Source organism: Crocuta crocuta, unplaced genomic scaffold (assembly GCF_008692635.1).
Source record: "Crocuta crocuta isolate KB4526 unplaced genomic scaffold, BGI_CrCroc_1.0 scaffold141, whole genome shotgun sequence".
NCBI lineage: Eukaryota > Metazoa > Chordata > Mammalia > Carnivora > Hyaenidae > Crocuta > Crocuta crocuta.
The window spans coordinates 6,890,561-6,913,541 of NW_027527951.1; the positions used below are offsets into that span (position 1 = coordinate 6,890,561).

The window sequence follows — 22,981 nt, forward strand, 5'->3', positions numbered from 1 at the left end:
GAATTTATGTGGTTTTACTTCTTTTCTTTCCCTCAAGTTGGGGATTGATTCAAAGGTGCAGTCAAATAATTAACTCTATGAGGACTGAATTCATCAGACATACTTGTAAATAATTCAAAGAATAAGAAATGATAACTTCCCCATATCTAATTTTATCAGTCTTAAAAAGGTTTAATACCTTTTTGCTTAATATAATTGAATGTGTTCAATTGTTACTTGACCAAACCCAACATGAGTTTTCCAGGACTTTCTTTTTTTTTTGTTTAACTTTTTTTTTCTTTTTTTTTTTTGTTGTTTTATTTATTTCTATGAGAGACAGAGAGAGACAGCGTGAGCAGGGGAGGGTCAGAGAGAGAGGGAGTTACAGACTGAAACAGGCTCCAGGCTCTAAGCTGGCAGTCAGCACAGAGCCCGACGCGGGGCTCGAACCCACGAACTGCGAGATCATGACCTAAGCGAAAGTCGGACGCTTAACCGACTAAGCCACCCAGGCGCCCCGAGTTTTCCAGGACTTTAAAAGCATTCAAAATCTCTAATATGAATTTCCTTGTAAAGAAATAGCTTTTATAATTCTCTCAATCCTTAAGCCCTCAAAAGTGTTTAACAAGAAAGACAAAACATTCGGGGCGCCTGGGTGGCTTAGTCGGTTAAGCGTCCGACTTTCACTTAGGTCATGATCTCGCAGTTCGTGGGTTCGAGCCCCGCGTCGGGCTCTGTGCTGACTGCCAGCTCAGAGCCTGGAGCCTATTTCAGAGTCTGTGTCTCCCTCTCTCTCTGACCCTCCCCTGCTCACGCTGTCTGTCTCTCTCTCTCCTAGAAATAAATAAAAATATATATAAAAAAAAAAAGACAAAACATTCATGTGATGTAAAAGGAATAGCTCGATGTTAATGTTAGTGCTCTACAAGAAAATAAATACTCATGCTTCTGAATAATCTAAACAGTAATTTTCAAAGTTTGTTTATAGCAGGTCAATTCACACTTTCAAAACAAATGTTACACCAAAGCCTTATGTATAAAGCAGATAATACTGGAACTGTTCTCACTAAAGAGAAGATGGGGCCAGAATGTTGCTCTCCAAAGCACTAATGCATGCTCCTTGGCCTCCAAAAACAGGTGGAAAGAAATGACTTAAATCCCAGCAGTGCCACAGTCACCCACTCTTAGGTCCTGTCTCAGTCTGTTTAGCCTGCCTTAATAAAATATCATAGATTAGGAGGCTTATAAATCGAAATTTACCTCTCATAGTTCTGGAGACTGATAAGTCCAAGATCAAGGTACATGCAGATTCTTTGTGTTGTGTGGTGAGAGCCCATGTCCTGGCTCCTAGATGGCTGTCTTCTTGTAATGTCCTCATAGGGCAGAATAGGCAAGAGAACACTCTGGAGTCTTTTTCATAAAGGCACTAATCCTATTCATGAAGTCTCCACTCTATGACCTAATACCTTCCAAAGCCTTCACCTCCAATAATCATCCACACAGGATTAGAGGAATAGGTTTACACATATAAATTTTGAGAGGACACTAACATTTAGTCTATAGGTGGTTCTAATAATACTTTCACCATTAGTGGTAGTTTTATACCTTCTCCTAGGACTTAGTGTCTCCATCTAAAAATGGAGATAAATTGGGGCGCCTGGGTGGCTTAGTCGGTTAAGCGTCCGACTTTCTCTTAGGTCATGATCTCGCAGTTTGTGGGTTCAAGCCCCGCATCGGGCTCTGTGCTGACTGCCAGCTCAGAGCCTGGAGCCTGTTTCAGAGTCTGTGATTCCCTCTCTCTCTGACCCTCCCCTGCTCACGCTGTTTGTCTCTCTCTCTCCTAGAAATAAAAAAAAAAAAATTTAAAAAATGGAGATAAATTTACTTCCCACAGTGGTTATACAGTTCTAACTTTTTTTTTTTTTTTTTTTTTTGAGAGAGAGCGAGAGCAGGGGAGGGAAAGAGGGAGATGGAGAGAGAATCTTAAGCAGGCTCCACACCCAGTACAGAGCCTTACACAAGTCTCAATCTCACAACTGTGAAAGCATGACTTGAGCTTAAATCAATAGTTGGACGCTTAACTGATTGAATCATCCAGGCACTCCTATACAATTTTAAATAAGCTAATGTAAATAAATCTGAAACTATTGCCAGAGTCCCTGCTCTTAAGGAAAGACAGTCTAAGAGAGTTGGTAGCCTTTCTCAGACAGTTTCCCTTCTACATAACTGTCAATATCTATAGCAGTGAATCTCAGGTAGAAAGACCTGGCCTCCTCAAAGGTTTGTAATCCACTAACTGCCAGAGGAGAATTCTTGGGATGGACTTTCATGTGGACAAATAAATTCACACAAAGTAGTGCAGAGATGTTAAGATGGTGAATGTGACTTCCCTGACCTAGGATCAAAGCAACCAGTGGGATCTAGAATAGTTGCCAGCTTCCTAGATTAGACTGGGAGAAACAGTGGTGGCATTCTGTAGCAAGAAATTTCTACTAAGGACAAGAGTGGTTGTTCAGAGGAAAGAAATGAAAAGAGAAGAGATTTGGAGGTGGAAGATATGTTGAGCATGGAAAAGACTGCAAGGAAAATTGGAATCGGGAAGTGTTCATGCGTCATATGATCCACCAGAAATACAATCTAGTGAGGCAAATCCACCAAAATATTATTGATTTGTCCCAAGTTGATCTCAAGTGGTGGAACCACAGGAAGGAAACACAAATGGAAAAGAATGGTGTTCCTGACAGAGATAAATGACTTGTATGTGTAAGATCTGTCCACTGTCATTTTTTTGTCCTTGGCCTTCAGTCCCTCCAGTCTGGGATATTTTGTCCCTTCTTGAAGAGTAGACTCTACATGGATATTTCTCAACTTTTGTGGTTTCCAATTAAAGATGTCTGTTAATTCTTGATTATGTTTTCTTGACATCATTTAAAGTTTGTCTCCTTCAGCAATAAACCCTTTATATTTCTTGTTTGATTAAGCAATCTTTCTAGAAATTCCCTTTTATGACACGTGTGCTATATTACTTTTGAAATGCAAATATTTACTTGATAAATGTTGAAAGGCATAAAACTTAAAAAGAAAATGACAAGTTCAGATTTAAATAAAATAAATACAGCCATCTGACTCATGATTCCTAAGAAATACAAATACCTTTTTATAGTTGTGACATCACAGAGAGATATTTATTTGAAAATTACTCAGCTTCCCTTTTTCCCAAAAAGCTGGTGTTATTTCCAAATCAAAATGTCTCAATATCCTGAACAAAATAACTGGAAGTCAAGAAATCAATTTTGTCTCTAATTTGCAAGTTTTTTATAAACAATTACTTAAGCTTTGTTCCAGAAACAGCAAAAATCATTGGTGAAATGCATTTTATATAAGCAAACTAAATATTCTGCAGAAACTGACTGGTAAGTTCCTATATTCTGGCAAATGAAGCACCAAGCATCTCTCAAAAGATCAGAACCCTAAATCTATATTTTAAAAAAGTATAAGAAGGCATGTTTCAGAGCTGTGATAAAGAGTAGCTAGTTATTGTATGATGGTTAAATTCTTTGATTTTGGAGGGGCACCTGGGTGGCTCAGTCTGTTAAGCATCCGACTTAGGCTTAGGTCATGATCTCACAGTTTGTGGGTTCGAGTCCCGCATCGGGCTCTGTGCTGACAGCTCAGAGCCTAGAGCCCGCTTCAGATTCTGTATCTCCCTCTCTTCTCACCTTCCCCTGCTCACGTTGTCTCTCTCTCTCTCTCTCTCTCTCTCTCTCTCAGAAATAAATAAAACTTTAAGTGAATAAGCAATCTTTGATTTTGGAAAAGAAGAATGAAAGTGAGGGGTTTATCTATTTTATATTAAAACATGTAAAGCTACAATAACTAAAACAAAAATAGTATACAAGTTAACTGAGTCTAACTCTCCACTGCCCAGGTAGTATAATGGTTATGTGAGCAGACACTGATTTGGGGCAATTAAAATCCTGGCTTGCTGTGTTACAAACTGAGAAACACAGGGCAAGTTATCACATCTTAAATTTTAGTGTCCTCATCTGTCAGCCGGATGATAATTAAGACTTAAAGGCAAAGAATAAGGAATAATATTTATAAAGTACCAGGCAAAAATTAAAACTAAATAAATATTAGTTGTGATATTATTATACCTCATAAGTTAAGTGAAAAGAAAAAAAAATTTACACTAATAAGAAAGGGATGGTTCTCAAAAGCAAATGACACTAGCAAATGTTGTCTGAGAATATACTTAGATCCATGCTTCACAATAACCACCAAAATGAACTCAAAGTTGCTAAAAATAATTTCAGGAGAAATGTAAAGAATTTTAGGTAAATATTTATCTAATATTGGGATGGAGAGCTATGTCTAAAAAGAATGAAAGAAATCAGAAAAAGTATATAGCTTCAGTATAATTTAAAAAACTATCATGAAAACATTAAAAGACAAAAAAGTTTACTGAAAATATTTACCACAAATATAAAGTGGAACAAGTCATTATTTTTAATGTCTAATACATACTAATATGTCAATGGGAATACAAACACCCCAAAAGAAATATAGCCAATAACAAAGAAAAATAATTCACAAAAATAGTAACCACATGAGGTCTAACATATATGTGTAAAAATTATTAATTAGTAATCAAAGAAATTTACTAGTAAATGAAGAAATCTCTACGTTTAAGGATCAAAGATGTTCCATTTTACATTTATCAGCATGATAAATTAATTTTGTGAATTTTTTGTTTATTCATGAGAATATTTAATTCTGGTAAGGGTTTTGGAGATTTCTAGTTAAAATGGCAAATGAACGTTTTCTGGTTATGCATCAAGAACTTGAAATAGTTCATACTCCTTTAAGAATCTAGCCTGAGGAAAACATGAACACACTGATGGTTTTGTGCATGGTTGGTCTCCCAAGCATTAGGTCCAAGCCCAAAATCTCAGAAGCAACCAAAGCAGTGTTTCTCAGCCCTTTTCACATCAAACCAAACGTAGAAAATAACACTTGTACAACACACAGTGGAGCATGGAATAGTCTGTTTGCAGCTGAATGGGCCTCAAAACAGTTACTAGGAAGCTGGAATGCCTGGGTCCCAACATATCTGTCAGCAGTTCACCAACCTGGGACAAACTAGTTGGGCATAACCAGCCTAAAAATCTAACATTAAATTAAATAGAACAGCTCTGTGTTATGGTTTGACACTAAAATTAAATTCTTAAACTTTATAAAGATAAAGACATATGGTCTAATTGATACTAAAACCTAAAACCGGTAAGGAGAGGGGCACCTGTGGGGCTCAGTCTGTTAGGCATCTGACTTGATTGGCTCAGGTCATGATTTCACAGTTTACTAGTTCAAGCCCTGCATCAGGTTCTGTGCTGGAGCTTGCTTCAGATTCTGTGTGTGTGTCTCTCTCTGTCTTCCCCCTCTCGTTCTCTCTCTCTCAAAAATGAATAAACATTAAAAAAATTTTAAAACAGGTAAGGATACACTAATATACAGTTATTAAAATTAGGTTTACAAGGAATTTTAGGTGAGACTATTGTCATTATGTTATGTAAAGAGATGAAGAATGTAAAGTTGCTCATTGATTACAGTCCTATTATGATATGACATGTTTACCCATATACGTGCTTAACAATACTGGAAAACTAAAATGTGATAATTCATCTTTTTATGTTATGGTTTTTGGATTTTAAGTTATATTCTTTACTGGGTTTTCCAAAATTTATACAATAAATAGTATTATATTTTTGTAATAAAAAGAAACAAATTCGAAATAAATAAAACTGTAACAGAGATGCCAGAAAGTTAAAACAAATTGTAGCTGAAAAATATTTTCCACATTGAATGCTGAGATTGATGTTCATATTTTACTAACATTTGGAAATCTCTTTAAAAATCTGTGATGCTTGGAAAAGAAGAAAAAGAGTCCACTGTATTAAAAAAGGATGGTCATTAAGTATGACCCAACAGTCAAGATCCTTTCAAACATAATTCCTAAAATAATTTTTTTCTAATGCTTTTCAAATATATCTCATGTTAGATCAACATAATAGCAAAATATATAGTATTTTTTCAGTTTGAGTCAGCGCATTCCCGAGTCTCAGACTTTATATGTGACCACTTCTTATAATAGGTAAAAAAAAAAAGACCTTGGTAAGATCACTGTGGTTCACAGGGAAAGGAAGCCCACAGATGTTTAAACTTTCATAGGAAGTAGTTTGCATCCATAGTCTATGTAGTTTTCTTAGTTGAAGAAGAAGATGACGTGTAAAGGAAAACCTCTTTGTGGGGATCTTCCTGTTTTTCATCTCCACTAAGTGACTGAATATTAACTTAATATGTTTCACACAAAATAGGCCATTTCAGCACATGCCCTGCACATTTCCTAATCAGAGTATATATAGGGCTTTTACCTCACTACACAAACATAATCCATACTGCTTTTCTTCCTCTTCATTCTGTTTACATACCAATAAAATGAATTTTTCAGTAGCTGGCAATCATTTTAATAAAGAATTAGCAAATATCATATGTTTGCATGTATTAGGAGGATTAGGAACTTNTAGAAAAAGACAAATAGCATATGACTTTTTGTGATGAGTATTGGGTATTGAATGGAAGTGTTGAACCACTAACTTGTACACCTGAAACTAACATTACACTGTATGCTAAAGGTGCTGTAATTAATGAAGTAAAATGAAAAAAAATGGAAAAAATAAATAATAAAAAAAAGAATTAGCAATAGTTATCTAACTTGAGAATAAAAAAATATGCCTTTAATCTCTCTGGATTTTGATTTCAGTATGGTAAATTTCTAAACTGCGTCATCTTTTCCCTGTATATATGTTGTCTCATCGTTGTAGACTATTCCTCCCTTTGGCTGCTGATTTATAATGTCCGCTCTCTCATATAGCAAATTCTATATTGTTGTGAGTCTTTTGGGCTCTCTGTTCAGTTCCATTGGTCCCCTTGTCTATTCCTGAACCAATAGTTAATTCTGATGTTGCAAGTCAACTCTCCTCATTCTTTTCTCTCAATATCATCTTTGGCATTTGGGCCTTGTATTTCCTCTATGAATTTTAGAATGAACCTATGAAATTATAAAAATTACAGGTGAGATTTTGAAGTTGCATTAGTGTGAAAAAATTTGAGAAAATTGCTATTTTTATAGCATCTTCTCACTCAATATTATATATATATTTAGGTCATTTTTATATCTTTTAGTAAAGTTATATCTTTTTTTCTATGTAGATGTTACATTTAGAGTTATTTCTAGATACTTTATAAATTACTCTCACCCTAAAAAAAAGGATCATCAATAAATTCAAAATACTGAAAATGCCAAAATGCATGTTCTCTTTTGCCCATCATATTTATAAGAATTGTGGACTCATCAAGATTTGGGAGCTCAGGACATTAATAGCATGCTGTCATACATATTCTTGGGTATTATTTGCTTAGAAATCAACTGTTCTTTCTCTACATTAGTGCAGGTTAGATCAGTCTTCCTTCCAACTATCTCAAAAATAAAATACAGAATTTAATTGATTCTTAAGTAATTTCATAATTTTACTAAAGGAAAAACAGTGAAATTATGTAAAGAGACATTAATGACAAAAACTACAATCAATGTTTTAACAATGATTATGTCATACTTTATCACCTTAGGCCATTTTTTCCAAGGCAAATATAACATTTAGAGGTTACATTTTAAAAATTCATAGAAATTTTTAAAAAACAATATTTGCATAGATTTAGGTAAATATTTCCATCCTCAGTGTGTTAGGAATCAACAGACCTGAAATGGAAAACCCTCACTAGATTCCATAATGCAGTCAGATAACTTTCCTACTGTAGTATTTAATTTTAAGCAGTATTTTTGGTGTCCTAGATCTGTGGGTGATAAAAGCCAAACAAAATTCCACAGGCTAGAAGGAAAAAGAAATGGTACAAACCTTTGGGGTTGAGCAAAATGCGTACTAATTGTTGTTGTTTAGCAGACAATTCATTCCTACACTTAGGTGCCAGCAATTTGTCAACATTATCCTTCAAGAGAATAAATCCACCCAAACTTACTACCGCTACCTGGTGAGATGATAATAAACATTCATTTCTTTTCTTTTTTACTTTGCAAGAGTACAGTTGAAATTTGTTTAGCCTTAATTTCATAAATGTTACTAGGTGTCTATTTTTCCCCCCTGGACACATAATAGGAGAAATAATTGCAACATGTTCATTAGCCAGTTCATTCAACATTGGTTTCCATCGACTAGCCATTTAAATCAATGTACGTAGAGTTATAAACCTTCCAAAATACATGTAACAATATTTGCTTAATCATGAAATTATACTTGGGTATGAAAAAGAATTTGGAAGGTGTTTTACTAGAAACATTAAAATGTCAAGTTGAGAAGAAAATGAAAAGACAAAATTTTCCTGAGGGGAGGGCTGTGTGCAGGGCAGAATATTAGTAAGAAACAAGATAGAAAATAGGAGTATCAAAATTCATAATGAAATTGTCTAAAGGTCCCCTAAATATTCTTACCTGTGGTTTATACTGGAAAGCAAGCAGTATAATTCCTGTTAAGTCTACATGATAATTTTATATCTTTCAAATGTCTATGTCCTTTTTGGCATTCCTTATGAGAGAAGAAATAAAGATCTGGGCAAGAAGAAATGGGATAAAAGGAATGCATCTCCATGGGCACACACTATTTGGCTTGAAAACAGTGTTTTCGTTTCCTAGAGCAGAGAAATAAAAGGTATTTGTGCAAACTACATATTGCAAAGAGTCATAGGATTTTAGTGGAATTCTTCTTTTAACATAACTCCCAAGGGCACCAGGATTTATTAAAAGAAGATTCCACAATACTAATTAATGATCAGACGGGGAATAGAAATGCTGGTGGAACTCTTTGCCTACCTATGTACTTCATTGGCTGAATAAAGTGTTGATAACAAAAACTGATTCACCTAATTTTTTTCCAGTAAAATAAAATTCATTTAGAACAATGTTCTTCCTACCAAAATTCTTTCCTGAATTTTTACCTCAGTTGTATGTGTTACTGGAAGTATGTATGTGTTTATCTTCATGTCTTCCAATTATAGTTGTTATCAAAAGAGAATCATATTTACATCTAATCCAAATATACTCTTTTTCAACTTCATATTCGTGAGATATTGGGAAAATGTAGTGATGGGAATTTCAACTTCAGACAGCCAAGTCTATGCCTTACTACTTGTGCAAGTATAAAGAATCAGCAAAGAGAAAGAGACAGACAAAGACAAAGAGAGACATCATCCACTTGTCTGTACAACATCACCAAACAAAACTTTTTATTTATTAACCAACAAAGACATTATTAGTCAAAATTAAAAGTAAGCAAGGTTTAACTCTAATTCAGATGATTCCAAGATCACCTGTGTCACTTTTGAATTACATTTGTCATGTTTTGTGAAACGTGTTATAATTTTTCCTTTCCCTTTCCTTCTTAGTCCCCCTCTAGTATTAAGATCCCCCTTCTTATCATGCTGCACTGGTTTTTCAGACTCCTTCAGTAACTAAGGACCCAAGCAAAACTAGTCTTTTATGTTCCAAACTTATTGATCCTTTCCTCTCATAAAAATCTACCCAGGGGTCACCTAGGTGGCTTGGTTGGTTAAGTGACCAACTCGGCTCAGATCATGATCTGTTTCATGAGTTCGAGCCTCGCATTGGGCTCCAGGCTATCAGCTTGGGATTCTCTTTCTGACTCTCTCTACCCCTCTCCTGCTCACACTCTCTCTATCTCTCTCAAAATAAAAAAATAAACTAAAAAAATGTAAATGTTATTAAAAATCTACCTGTCATGATCCAGTACCTCAAACTTCTACTTTTATACTATCTACTTAATCTAATGAATAATTCTACCTTTGATATTGGTGACTGATAAGAGCCTAATATTTATCTTTTCTATATTACATGTGCTATTTAATAGTGACCCTAGAGACTTAGTAACTGTACCGACCCAACAAATTCCTTGAGAGTTCGAAGCACTGGGAAATATGAGTTTTAGTTCTGCCCTGTCTATGTGACATGTGACAAATGACCAGATCAGGATACTCACCTAAAATGTAGAGTACTACTGATTTCACTGAAGGGTTGTCAAGCCTAGGTACATAGGACTTGCAAAAATTCAGAGATGATTGATACTATGTAAAAATGTTTAACAGTTAAAAATGTTGTAGAAAGATGTGGCAGTATTATTATTACTACTATCATTCTAGTTAGTTTAACAACTCATCAATAGATAAAGCTCTTCACAAGGAAAATGTACTAAAAATAGAACTTTTAGTATCTCCTGAAAACTTTAGAGAAACTTTCCCTCAGGAGTCCTTTCTAAAATTTTTCTTCTACTTTAGGTAATGATGTCTAGTTACATAAAACTTTATGGGAATCTGCTTACGATGGGCAGCTCGGTATTGACTAATTGAATAAGATAAAAAAGAGATTTACAAAGACAAAAAAGTCAGTACGATGTTGAATGTTAAATGTATCTTTAAATTATCTTTTCATCTCCTCATTATGTTCATATATGTGTTTCATACTTTCAAACCAAAATTGAATTTTTAAGATTAAGAAAGATATAGACATTGTGAAATTTAAAATCATTGATATTAAATATCCATGGATCATTGATCTAAAAAAAATATGTACTCTATTTATGAGCTTAAGGCCATAATCAGAATCTGCTTCTTGACATTTTCTTCCTAAGATTCTCTTTTTGCTGGTTCATTTTTAATAAATAGATTTATCTGACAAATCTAGCTTTAATTTTCATAACATATACATTTGCTAAGAGACATTTCAGAATGCAGAAGGAGGAAGAAGAAAGGGAAATTTCAAAAAAATGACCTGTTTATTTGGGGGAGGATAAAAATGTAAATCTAAATGTTGGCTTTACCTCATTCAAATATTCACAAAATATTTTAAACACAAGTTAAGCCACTAGGGAAAACAGTTTTCAAGAGTCTTTTACCTACTTAATATCCAATACCCAACATGGAAAGTTAGCAAATAAGACAGCATGTGTTGAAACTACTCTAGATGGATTTCAACATTTGTGGCATGTTTATATTTTTACAGGATGTGACTCAAAATTTGCTTTGAAGTATTTTTCATTTCTTACGGTAATAATGAAAAAAGTTCGCTTTCCTTCCAATTCTCCATTAATATTTAGATAAAGCCACAATTTTCTCTTTGATTTACCAAAAATACAATCTAAAAAAATATTACTTAGGGAATTTGCTTCTAGAATATCATCTGATTTTTTTAAATCCATGTTTTCTTCATAATAAAAGCAGCTGTCATGCAGAAACTATGTTCAGTTTCCTGATATAAATTTACCCATGTATTATTTATATTCCGCATACTTCCCAAAAAGAATTAGTTACTTTGGCACTAAATAGAATTGTAGAATCTTTAAGAATCCAAAGTCTAATGGCTGATAAGTGAAAACAAGCTAAATTGGCTTAGAACAAATTTTTGTATTAGGAAAGCACTATGTGAGCACTATGAAAAGAAAGCAAAAATCCCTCACAGTCAGTTTGAAATCACTTGGGTAATAATAACCCCTTTGGGTTATTAGGCATTACTAAGCAAGCCAAATATTATGGGATAGGATCTATCTTAATTTTAGAAAGTGATTAGGAAAAGAATCTAGTGGTATTATTTTACATATGACAGAGGTACATGGACTTCGGTGAAATTCACAGATGATTAAAACCAGTGTTTGCAAAAAGTAATGAATGAAACATTGTCACCACCTGAATGATGACATGCTTTTATCACCATGAGATTATCAAGCTGAATTTTATAAAGTTATAAAGTTCCTTTTTAAAAAGTTAGTAAAACCTCCAGATTATAATCCCAAAATAATATTTGTATCACTGCATCTCCAGTGACATTTTCTGATGTGGACACACTATTCAGAACCCTGGGTTTGGTTGTGGCAGAACCAACACTTTACAGCAGAGCTTGGCAAACAAGAACATGCTCAGAGAAGCATCAGAGGGACTGAAATCTTTGAAAACTACACAATGTAAGAATTGGTTGAAAGAACAGATTGTGTTTTGGATGAAAAAAAGTCTCAGATGAGAGATGCTACCAGTTTAACTGACCTAGAGATCTAGAGATTAGTTAAGAGTAAGGAGAGATGCCTCAGAAGAAATCAATTTAAGACTCAGATCTCAGACTTTTGCCTCCAGAGCGGCAAGGAATAAATTTCTGTTGTTTAAGCCACCCAGTCTGTGGTGCTTTGTTTTGGCAACCCCAACAAGCTAATGCAGAGAATACTGTAGTGTATAAACCCAGTTTAAATGTTAAATTTAAGATGAGGCAAGACTGCATACTGATTTTTATAGCAACTCAAAATCTTTTGTAAACTTTATATTTGGAATTTACATGTAGATTTTATTTTTTCTGTGTTTATTCTTTTAACACTAAATTTCATTGAAAATCTTGATTTGGCTATTGTTGAAAGTGCTGCCATGAACATTGGGGTGCATGTGCCCCTATGCATCAGGACTCCTATATCCCTTGGGTAAATTCCTAGCAGTGCTATTGCTGGGCCTTAGGGGAGTTCTACTGTTAATTTTTTGAGGAACCTCCACACTGTTTTCCAGAGAGGCTGCACTAGTTTACATTCCCACCAACAGTGTAGGAGGGTGCTCATTTCTTCACATCCTCACCAGCATCTACAGTCTCCTGATTTGTTCATTTTAGCCACTCTGACTGGTGTGAGGTGATATCTCAGTGTGGTTTTGATCTGCATTTCCCTGATGATGAGGGACGCTGAACATCATGGAAACAGCCTAAGTGTCCATCAACTGATGAATCGATCAAGAAGATGTGGTTTATCTGTACAATGGAATACTACATGGCAATGAGAAAGAATAAAATCTGGCCATGTGTAGCAACATGGATGGAACTTGAGGGTGTTATGCTGAGAGAAATAAGTCAGGTAGAGAAAGACAGATACCATGTTTTCACTTATAGGTGGACTAGGAGAAACTTAATGAAGGACCATGGTGGAGGAGAAGGGGAAAATAGTTGGGGAGAGGGCGGGAGGCAAACCATGAGAGACTCCTGAATACTGAGAACAAACTGAGGGGTTAAGGTAGTAGGGAAGAGGGTATGAAGGGGGATAGGCATGGAGGAGGGCACTTGTTGGGATGAGCACTGAGTGTTATATGGAAACCAACTTGACAATAAACTATGAAAGAAAAAAAATGTTAAACTAATGGTTTTCTCTCAGTATACTCTATTGAAGAGACAGAGTGTAGTAAAACTATCACAAAGACTTCATGACCAGTAATAGTTAGGTTTAAGTTATATGTAAACATTCAGGATATGCAAAACATTTAATTTTTATCAAGATGTGTATAGTTCAACTTAATGAAGGTTAATATGGCAGCTCATAATCTTTTAGAATATTCATGTGCACAAACCAGCAGTTAATAATAGCAAAATGCAGTTTTTCCTAACTCATTCAAATCTTGGTCCCCAATTGCTGAAAGAGCCAAGTCCAGCCTCACTTATATACCTGTAATCAAGCTGGCCACCTACTGATACAAGAACTCATCATGACTATGTGGGATATACCACATGCACATTTGAAGATACTCCTCAATTTAAAGAATATTATTTCCAATTCTTTTTAGATTTTCCTATTAGTAATATACATTATTTTTAGGAAATAAAAATAAGTAAATGAATGTACTTACAGATCCTGTTAATTTAGATGCTTTCTCAAATTCTTCACCCTCTTCCATTAGTGCTTCTTCAGTCCTTGGTAAAGAATCTATTTTTTACAAAAAGAATGAATATATTACAGTCACATATTGCTTACTAACACTGTGATATATAAACCTATTATGAGAAAGATATTAAAATGACTGAACTGGTTGTTGGAAAATTGTAGTGTCTGTGAGTTAGAATAAAGTGTAGAATGTTATTTATTTTGCTTAAAGACAACATATGAAAAATGTTAAGTATTTCTAGCTTATAATGGCACAATGAAATAAAAAATGTGTAAGGGCTGCAGTTATGTTAGAGTGAGCTTTCTTTGGTGTATGATTCAACTCATTGTTGGAACTTTTATTTAATGTCCATTTTCTGTCTGGTAATTTTATATTTGTTTGTTTTATCTACCAACTATCTTCCCCTCCCCCCCTTATTTTTGGCTACACAGTTTAAGCACCAATTTGTGTTCTCCCTATTAAATGGGATGGCAAATTATGAAAAGTTTGGAGAAAGGCACATACTAGTAAGTGGTGGTGGGTTTTCCATTTTAAGTATCAAGCAAGAATTTGTAAATACTTAGCTTGACTCGCCTTGAGGATTGCGTGAGTATTGGCTTTCAAATACATGAATAAAATGATGGCAAGCCTTTCCATATATCTACTGAGTTAAGTTAATGATAACAACAAGGATTTCTAAGGGTTATAAATAATTCTGCAATAAGGAGAGATATGTGGAGCATTAGAAAGATGTTGTGTTTTAATGACCTATTCAAATTTTTAAAATCAGTTAAGAGGAGAGTATTTTAAATCACTGGAAACTTCTAAAATTGATTTCTTATACTTATTAATATTTGAAAGAGCCATCTGAGTCCCTAAAGAAGACTTTCCTGCAGATTCACATACATATGCAGGCAGATTTTGTCTGCTGCATAAAATGTGCACTATGGGAAAAAAATCAGAGCATTAAATCTTTCAAACCCTTAATGGTCACCTAAGAACAGGGAGATCATGGAAAGCTTAGCACAAATCCATAATCATAGCTTTTGAATCATGGAGCTCTGTCACTAATAATTCAGAGTTTTTGGTTCAATAAGAAAAATTACTACATCCCAACGCATTTAGTTTATCTAGACATAAATGTAGATTTCATTTTAGAACACAGAATTGTTCCCAACATAAAAGTAACTTTGGGAGAATGACATACTTTCTCCAGTTGTAGATAAATTTTAAAATGTTATATACTGCCCTTCCAAACAGAACAATGGCTTAAAAAAAAGCAAATTTTTGTTGATAAAATCAGGATAGGTGATGAGAATTACACTAAGTTCAAAAATATTAATTAATTTATGAAGAATACTTGAGCCTCTATCTACTAAAACCCAGTTGTAAGGGTGACAGTAGATAGATGTTGAAGTTAGAATGTATAAATTAGTATAATTTAAGTCCTGCAAAGCTGAATTGTATCCCGCATAACTGTGAGAGCAAATAATAGTGTAATTTTGATATTCACTCACTACTTTTTGTTTCACTTATGAGTTGAAATTATTATGTAAGTAGAATATTAACTTTAAATAATATTAAAATGTTCTATTCAATATTACCAAGCAAATAATTTCATGTACAGAAGAAGAAAACCAACCCTCTTGTGGATTTTTTTAAGTTAGAAATACTACACTATGAGTTCTCAAGTTCTTCTCAGTGAGTTAGTTTTAAAGAGTATTGTCATTCTGTTTGATTTTTGATGCATGTAAGTATGAATCAATTCATTCATCCACTTGTGTATTGTATATTCATTTTAATTCAATAAATACATCTGTGCCAGGCATTCAACTTCATGCTTTCAAAACAAGTTGAGCAAGATAATTTTCTATGACTCTATCTCTCTTACAATATATTTGAACACCTTTAAAGTATTTTTTTTTTTTTTNCAGAATATTTGCAAATTTATATATCTGACCATATTAAACAGTGTTAAGTTGAAAGGACCTGTCTAAATACTCCAAATCTAGTGCCAGAATATCAATTTAATATACCAATAGGGACAATAGACATCATGAAAATAAATTCTTAGTGTTTAATACATGGAGGAACACACTCTATTTTTTAAGTGTTCTGAGTGCACTGCTTCTTAGCAGTAATTTCTGGGTACCTATGTGTAAGCTATTTTCCTCTGTATGCTCCAGAACAATTCTGTATAAAGGTCTACTTACTTACTAATAATGTATTAATGATTTTCAAAATACAAGCAATGAACTCTGAGCTTTTTTCAATCACATGGAGGGGAAAATGAGTATCTACATTTTTCAATATTAGAGGGTTTATCTTGTCTTTTTATTTTATTTTATTTATTTATTTTTTAAATGTTTTATTTATTTCTAGGAGAGAGAGACAGCGTGAGCAGGGGAGGGTCAGAGAGAGATGGAGTCACAGACTGAAACAGGCTCCAGGCTCCGAGCTGGCAGTCAGCACAGAGCCCGACGCGGGGCTCGAACCCACAAACCGCGAGATCATGACCTAAGCGAAAGTCGGAAAGTCGGACGCTTAACCGACTAAGCCACCCAGGCGCCCCTCTTGTCTTTTTATTTTAGAGAAGAAGAAACCAAAGCATAGGTAGATAAAGTAATTTTGTCAAGATCTAACAGTATCTGGCAGTTCTTGAACTAGAGGCTTAGCAAATGTGGTTGACTGGGCATGCAGGCAAGAACCTAGAAATCTATAGAGTTTATCACAATGTTTAGGGATATCCAACTTCTTCCTCTCATTAGTTTTACTTTTGCTGTTTATGTCACAACAGGTTTTTTAGGCAGAAAGTTATACCTATATATAAAAATATGTATGTTTACTGAGCCAAGCTCATTTTGGATGCACCGTTGACATAAAAATCACATCAGCACATTTGGATAATGCCAAAAATATTTAATTACTGAATTTAATGATCTAACTTAAGTGGAATAGAGTGTATTGAATCAGAAACTTGTATTTTATCATTTGCTGATTAGGTCGACTAATATTTGAATGTGAAAAACTCAGGATAGAAGTAATTCAAGAGGGGAGCCTGGGTGGCTTAGTCGGTTGAGTGTCCGANTTGCCCCCAGTGGATGCAAATAAGTATAATCAACCACATATTAGTGCATTAATGCATCGTTAAATTTTCCAAAAATTTCAAATCCCTGCAATACTCAGTTATTATGCAAATATGATTGCTGAAGGATATATATTTCCTTGGTGGATTAGTGGACTCCAGTGGTTTTGATAAAATTAAAAAGCCAAAAATGGGCCAGTAATTAAATAATATCTGTTTTGTGTCTAGTTTTATATCAGGCATGATGGGGAACACAAGAAAACCTCAAGAAGCATATAATCCAATTGAGTGAGAAGAAAACACAAGAAGTAATTCAAAAATTATTAGGGAAAAAGGAAAACAAAACAAAACAACAACAGCATTGGTAGGGGCTGGATACCAGGGAGACTTGACATGATCTTAGAGAATAGGATCTGAATAGGCACAAGGGAGGAGAAAGAACTTACTATGAATCAAGGAAGAATGGCTTAAGTAAAGGCACACATGCAAGACTACTAGTGAGGATAAGGCAGATACTCCAACAGCTTGAGTGTCACCAAATGACCAACCTGGGTCCTCCATCTTCCTAGTACCTCCACATTGTTCAACTTTCACTGTCAGTGTTAAAGGTCTATCATGAGAGTGTGTAATCTCATTAGTACTGCAAGAGATTTGGGTATATAGAAACTATTATCATTTCTTGTATTCTGCTACATTCACATCAGTTTGTGTTCCACAGCACTTTTTGTTTTAATGCTTAGTGTTGTTAATATTTGACATATAAAAAAGTATATATAGTTGGCCTTTGAACAACATGAGTTTCATCTACACAGGTCTACTTGCACATGGATTTCTTTCAACAAATACAGTGCAGTACTATAAATGTATTTTGCTTATGATTTTCTTAACATTCTCTTTTCTCCAGCTGACTTTATTATAAGAATATAATATATAATACATACAACATATAAAATATATATGCTAATCAACTGTTTATATTATCAGTAAGGCTTCTGATCAACAGTAGGCTATTAGCAGCTAAGTTTTTAGGGAGTCAAAAGTTATATTCAGATTTTTGACTGTTCAGGAGGTCAAGCTCCCCAATCCTCATGTTGTTCAAAAGTCAATTGTATACAATATATATGTAAATATATATATAGCATATTTAGGTACAAAGCACAATGATAAACACCTCAAACCCACCTCATTTCCAATAACCTACATGTGCCTGTGAGCACCTTCCTTATCCCAGCTCCCTGTTTCCCCTATCCCTTGAGGATATCCACCATTCTGAGTCTTTGATTTCCTTCTTTAAATATAGTTTTATTACTTATGTATATTTTCCTAAAGAATATGTTATTTAGATTTGCTACTTTTGAGCTTTACAAAAATGGCACTCTATAACTTGCTTCTGTTCAATCAATATTATGCTTTTAAGACTCATTCAGTTGTGAGCCGTGACTGGCCCATATTAAACTGGAGGACCCACTGTAATTTTCAGGTCAGTTGCTTTAAATCAGATATGGTGAGAGTATTTATACCATGGAAAACATCAATCTCTACAAATCAGGGCTTTCTTTCTCAAAGTAAGAGTTGTTAACATTGATCAGCACACCTCTGATTTCATCCATCCTATGTGTGTATTTGAAATGCATTCAGTTTCCTATAATGCAATAATTCCACAGTGTATCCATTTTCCTGTCCACAAGCTTATCAAGGAAGGTTGTTCACATTTCATGGTGCAGGAGACTTGTTTCTCAAGGATATTCACCTAGAAGCGGAGTTTCTGAGGTTTAGATTATATGAATAGTTAAGATTTTAAAAGTGAAATACCTACTCATATCTATTGCTTATTTTTTTCTATTTATCAATCTTTACTAAATTGTACATTTTTTATGAATTCTAAATATTAATCTTTAATCATTGATAAATATATTGCAAATGTATTTTGCTATTTTATGGCTTTTTGATTCACTTATTTCTGGAATCTTTTGATGAACAGGGATTTCTGTCTACCTTCTTTCATATGCCTTTCTTTATCCAAATGTGAGGAAAATATTTTCCTATAGTTTCCTTTCTAATTATCCCTATGGGATGTAACATGTAGTTAGAATACTGAATAAAGATGCAGTGATCTATCTTGGACATCATTGTTGTGGCAGCACATGTACTTATGTACTTACTCAAGACACATTTTGAAGTGCCCTGTCATGATCTTAATATGCTGTGTTCAGGAGTTTGAATTTTGTCCTCTAGAAAATGGAATGAAATAAGCAGCTTCGTGTTTAGAAAGCTGATGAACTAAGAAGAGATAAGGTAGTACAAGGAGTGCCCACTTACAGGTTTGTTACACTTGGCAGAGAAAGAGGACGAAAGCACAGACAAGGCAGTGTCAGGGGAAATGAGGAGGAGGCTGGCTGGGAGGGGGATTCTGAAGTAACACCGACATGATTTGAGGCCATTTTAATATAAAGGTTGAGAAAGAGGGAGGAAAACCAAGTATGGTGTTGACATTTCTGCCGGGCAAGGCTGAAGGGTTTAATGATGTGAAAATGGGAATAAGCAATGTACATTAGAAAAGGAAGGTGAAATTAGTGACAAAATTTGGGGAGTAACCTACATATAGGTGAATTGTTTGTTCCTAAAACAGGCACAGACATTAAGAGGTGGCTCCTTGGAATACACATGTTTGCTTTCTTTTCTCCTTTGTCCTTAACCTCCTGAGGCACACAGCCTGATTGAGTGGTGGACATACGAATGACCACTACCATTATTTGGGGTGGGGTGAGATCTTTGGTTTTTAGTTTCTTTCTTTTTTTTTAATCTTCAGGTGCCACTGAAGTTACAGTAAATATTGTTGGATTTAAAACTTACCCAAAGAGTCTGGGACTATTTCATCTGGAGAAAGTACTTGTGACGTCTCTTCTGTCCTTTCTGCCAGGTTATCTCCTTGAAGCCTAAATAATTAAAAATGGTCATTGGAAACTTGAATACTGTTCAGTTGTGAAATGTGAACTATATACTACTGAGGACATGACTTTCAGCTTCTAAACTTAAAATCAGATGTGCTTCCTCACATGGGAAATAAAGTTTTACTAAAGCCTTTGTCATATAATGTTTTTGCTTTTCTAACCTTTAAGGATAAATTTTTCATCATCTTTTCTCCTTATTCACAGTAAGATTAGTCTAGGCAGTATCTGTTTTTCTCAGCCTCACTGGAGAAAGGTTTATAAGGAAATGGTTTCCCTGAAACTACTACGGGGGAAGTGAGTGGAAGAAAAGCAAGAGTCCCATATAGCGTGCTCTACTGGCCTCTGGGTCCAGGGGCAGAAGAGGGTTTCCACGATTACATAGAGGCTTATCAAACACAGTTCTCCACATCAACCACACTTGAGCTAAAAGGCCTGCATATCAAGGTAAGTCTCAACAATGGAAAAGAAGATTCCAAATATGTGTGACTGCCCAGGGTTCTCCAAGACACTTGGTCTCCAGGAAGGGAAGATCACATGGATACTTTTAGGACAATCTATTTCTTTTTTTTTTTTTAATATTTTTTATTTATTTCTAGGAGACAGAGAGAGAGACAGCGTGAGCAGGGTGAGGGTCAGAGAGAGAGGGAGATACAGACTATGAAATAGGTTCCAGGCTCTGAGCTGGCAGTCAGCACAGAGCCCGACGCGGGGCTCGAACCCACGAACCGCGAGATCATAACCTAAGCGAAAGTCGGATGCTTAACCGACTAAGCCACCCAGGCGCCCCAGGACAATATATTTCTGAGCTTCTGTATGCACCTTGCTATAGTGAGACTATCAATATCTAATTCAAACAGTCTGGATTTATATTATACTATGAAACCACTCTATCAAAAGAGTGGTTATCAATCATTGTTGGAACTCTGTCCTAAGAATAAGGTCTGCTAATGTTCGAGGACAATATATCAAATAATCCAGAGATTCGAAATTTCTCTCAGTGCCTTACGTTTTCTTTGCATTGAGCTAATGGCAAGTGCCTTCACGGGATAGTAAATGCATAACAAATAGCATTAATATTTTTCAAAATACAAACAAGTACAATTCATAAGTGCAACATGCTCAAAAGTTAAACTTTTCAAATATTTTACACTTTTGCTTTCACCGTAGAATCACATAATTTGCACTTTTATAATTTCAAGAATATATGCATGATTATTTATCTCTTGTGTAATTATGAATATTATAAATTATATTTTCATTTTTATTCAATATTAAATTCTGCACGTTTTGTATATATTATATACAATATGTAATACTTACATATTACCTTCTATACACAAAATCATGATCACTTTTCATGTATGATTTTGTATTTTTTGATTGACTTTGCTTTGAATTAATATTTAAAATTTTACTTTGAAAGAGCAATATCACTTTTAAGTGAATGAATTAGCTACCTACTTCTCAAATCTACCCACTTATTTCTTCTTATTTTGTTTATTTATAATAGAGTAAACACTTCAGTAATCTGCAATATCAAATATTCTTTTCTGCATTTTCTTTACCTAGTACCATTTCATCAAATTTCCAAAGAGAGAAAGTATGTAAAAACACGTGATATTGAAAGGTATAAGTAAAAATTATCTTCAAAATTGGCAATGAACTTCAACACATGTAGGTATCTCAAAAAACCTAAATGGAAAATAAATATCCAACAAAGGCAGAAGTAAGAATAAAAACTGAGTTGTAAAATTTTTTTCCCATTGAAAGCTTCAATAAAAATATTGATTTGGTATTTATTAACATACACAGTAATAAGCCTAATGTTGTAGAGCTGTAAGTAGATTACAACTGACCCTCATTTCACAGACTTCAATTTAGCTGAGTCAAAAAGACAAATGGCCATGCAAACAACCCAACAAATTGGGTGGCCTTGAAGCTGGCTCATCTTTGTCCAAACACTGCCCTCCAGATACCTTAAGAGCTGGATTTACCGTGACTTGGCAGTGATTCCATTGTGGAATGCTTCAGAGCCCTGCTATCCTTGAGTGCTCTGCCAATGTTTCCCGAGCTGTAACCCACACAGCACTACTTCTGTAAGAGGTTAATAGGCACTATGCAAACAAGGGTTATGTGGGCAAGTACGGGAAATACAGTCTCAATAAAAGTTAAATTTTTTTTCTTTACACCACAAGAGTTTTACTTCCACTCCCAAGCCTTTTCTCTTTGCTTTCTAAAACGTTTTCCAAATTAAACACTCTTCTGCATTCTCAGTCCCTAAACAAAATGCTTCCTGCTCTTCCTTGTCATCACAGAAACTTTGTCTTACATTATTACATCCCTTTTTTCCTCTAAGAACATGACAGTGCCTCCTTTCCAAAGGAAGCTGCCTAATCCCTAGACCTCAGATAACACAGAATTTGAAATATTAACCTTCCTTTTTTCTGCTTGTGAAGACTTTGCTCAGACTCAAACTTTTCTTCTTCCACTCAAGTCACTATTATCTTGAATGCTTTTCACGTTCTTGTATATCTACCCATTTCAAGGTCCCTTGATCTCAAATCTGGAGATCTTTCCTTCTACTTTACCTTCCCTAGCCCAAGGACAGATAACATAGAATTGCTCCATATCAGCAATCTTTAAATCCAATGCTCTGTTCTCTAACCACAAACTCACCTCTTTTAGGCTCTTTTACAAATTCCCTATCCTTCACATTTTCTCTTCAATCAAATACAGATCTCCAGTTTCTATTTTCTCTGAGGTATCTGGCCTCTTCTGACTCCAGTTCTGCCCTACTCACCTGGGGCTTGTGGTCCCCTCAGTTCCTAGGCACCTACAACCTTCTATCATTACTGACCAACCAGACCCTAATTCTGTATTAATCCATCATTTTCCTACACATGTGCACCTGGGGCAATGCTGGAGAAAATAAAAAATTCTAGGATCGGTGAGTTACAAGTAAACAGCCTCCAACTTTAAACTTGGGCTTCTTGGTTGTCTTTCTTCCATTCCTTTCAAAGTCTTTACAAAACTATGACCACTATTTTAGGTCACCTGGAAATTATGTGTTAAGGAGTAATCTGCTACTCTCCCTCACACAGCATCTACAGAATTACCTTCACCCCAACCAGTATTTACCACCTTTCCAATTCACAAAGGGTGAGGGTCT

The 22,981-nt window shown here is 34.8% G+C and overlaps 1 protein-coding gene across 1 annotated transcript in view; it reads right to left on the bottom strand.

The window, feature by feature from the left end:
* Positions 1–22,981, bottom strand: part of CUNH8orf34 (chromosome unknown C8orf34 homolog) — a 396,460-nt gene that overhangs the window by 71,094 nt on the left and 302,385 nt on the right. Inside the window, 2 exon segments of the mRNA XM_077752493.1 lie at positions 13,762–13,838; positions 19,715–19,797. Coding sequence (XP_077608619.1) covers positions 13,762–13,838; positions 19,715–19,797 — 160 coding nt within the window.